We start from the raw sequence: 1358 nt of genomic DNA, 5'->3' as shown, positions 1-1358 counted from the left end.
TTTTAAATGACATAGTTCAAGAATTAATTTATTGCCTTACAATGAATTGTAAGATTAACATGCCGAGTATTTATCCTAGCAGCGGTAACTTACCAGATGACATTTATCTGATTATCATGTCATGTGAAGTGAGTGCTCGAATTCAATAATGAAAGCTGAATTAAATGTTAATTTTTTGAATTCTTTTGTAGTTTTTTTGAATTTTTCAAATTCTTCTGCATATTTTTCTGAATGTCATGAAATGGATTTGAGATATTTTCCAAACAATCAATAGGTTGCAGAAGATATGTGTGCTAAGTTTTGGCTGAAACCAATTTTTGATACTATTAATCATCAGATGGCAATCCACCTGATCGGTTAATAAAACATAAACTAGGAGTAATAGCAAACGGAAACACAATCACTTCATCTACAATCCGAAAATCTATTAACCGTAAAAAGAAATAAAAATCTGTTAATAAAATGTGGAATTTTCCAAATTTCCACTTCCTGCACACTTCTCATTTCTAATGTTTTAGAAAATGTCACTAAGCTTCAATTAAGATTCTTTTTAAAATGGCTGTTATTTTTTAATAAAGTAAAACTTGTCTTTAGAAAACATCGAAATTATTATACAAACAATTTTAAATATGGCAAAGTTAATAGTACATATTGCTTTCTTCATTTATTGCCAAGCAGCCAACCCAAATCCAGCAGCACCACCAAATATGGTAAATGGAGTACAAGGTATGCATCTCAACTTTTTTATCCTTCTAATTTTGTTTACCAAAAAAAAAAAAAATACAAATCTGCTATGTATATATTGCATTCTACATCATTCCAGCTTTTTTGTTTGGGATTTCTTGTAAAAAGGCATTCAATGACAGAGGTTATTTCAATGGTAATTGCACCAGTTCGAGTACCACTGGCTCTTACTTTTGCGATAGAAAAAAGAGTTATCTTATCACTTCACTGCTTTGGTTGGGAGAAATTCAAAAGATGGAAACAACATTTCAAATGACTTTTATTGTTAAGGACTGATAAGTTTAGACGATAGTAATAACCATTCCATGTCTTAAAGATTCCTTTCTTGTTCAATAACCTTTATCAGACTAATCGTAGCATAAATTTCAGTTACAGAGGTTATCACAGATTATAAAGCAAATAAATTATGGGATAATGGTCAATTAATGGCAACAACAAAATTAGAAGAATGTATGTTCATTTCCTACGTGTTCATTGTTTTTTTAGTATGTTTTTAATATGTTCACTTCCTACAGAATTGACTCATTAGTATTATTTAATGTTCAATGACTAATCGTTTCGAGAATTTTCGTTTTATAATTCTTTAAGTTTCATTAGCTGGCTTCTTTCTGTTG

The 1358-nt window shown here is 29.7% G+C and overlaps 1 protein-coding gene across 1 annotated transcript; it reads left to right on the top strand.

The window, feature by feature from the left end:
- Positions 1-629: 629 nt before the first annotated feature.
- On the top strand, positions 630-1229 carry LOAG_15667 (hypothetical protein; the record flags this gene model as incomplete). Its single annotated transcript, XM_003151156.1, has 2 exons — positions 630-726; positions 1120-1229. Coding segments are annotated over 2 exons (207 nt in total), but the record flags the coding sequence as incomplete, so codon positions are not given.
- Positions 1230-1358: the final 129 nt, after the last annotated feature.

The sequence above is a fragment of the Loa loa genome, assembly GCF_000183805.2.
Source record: "Loa loa unplaced genomic scaffold supercont3.2394, whole genome shotgun sequence".
Taxonomy (NCBI): domain Eukaryota; kingdom Metazoa; phylum Nematoda; class Chromadorea; order Rhabditida; family Onchocercidae; genus Loa; species Loa loa.
The sequence above is the reverse complement of the archived record's forward strand: the minus strand, read 5'-3'. Positions and strand labels throughout refer to the sequence as shown.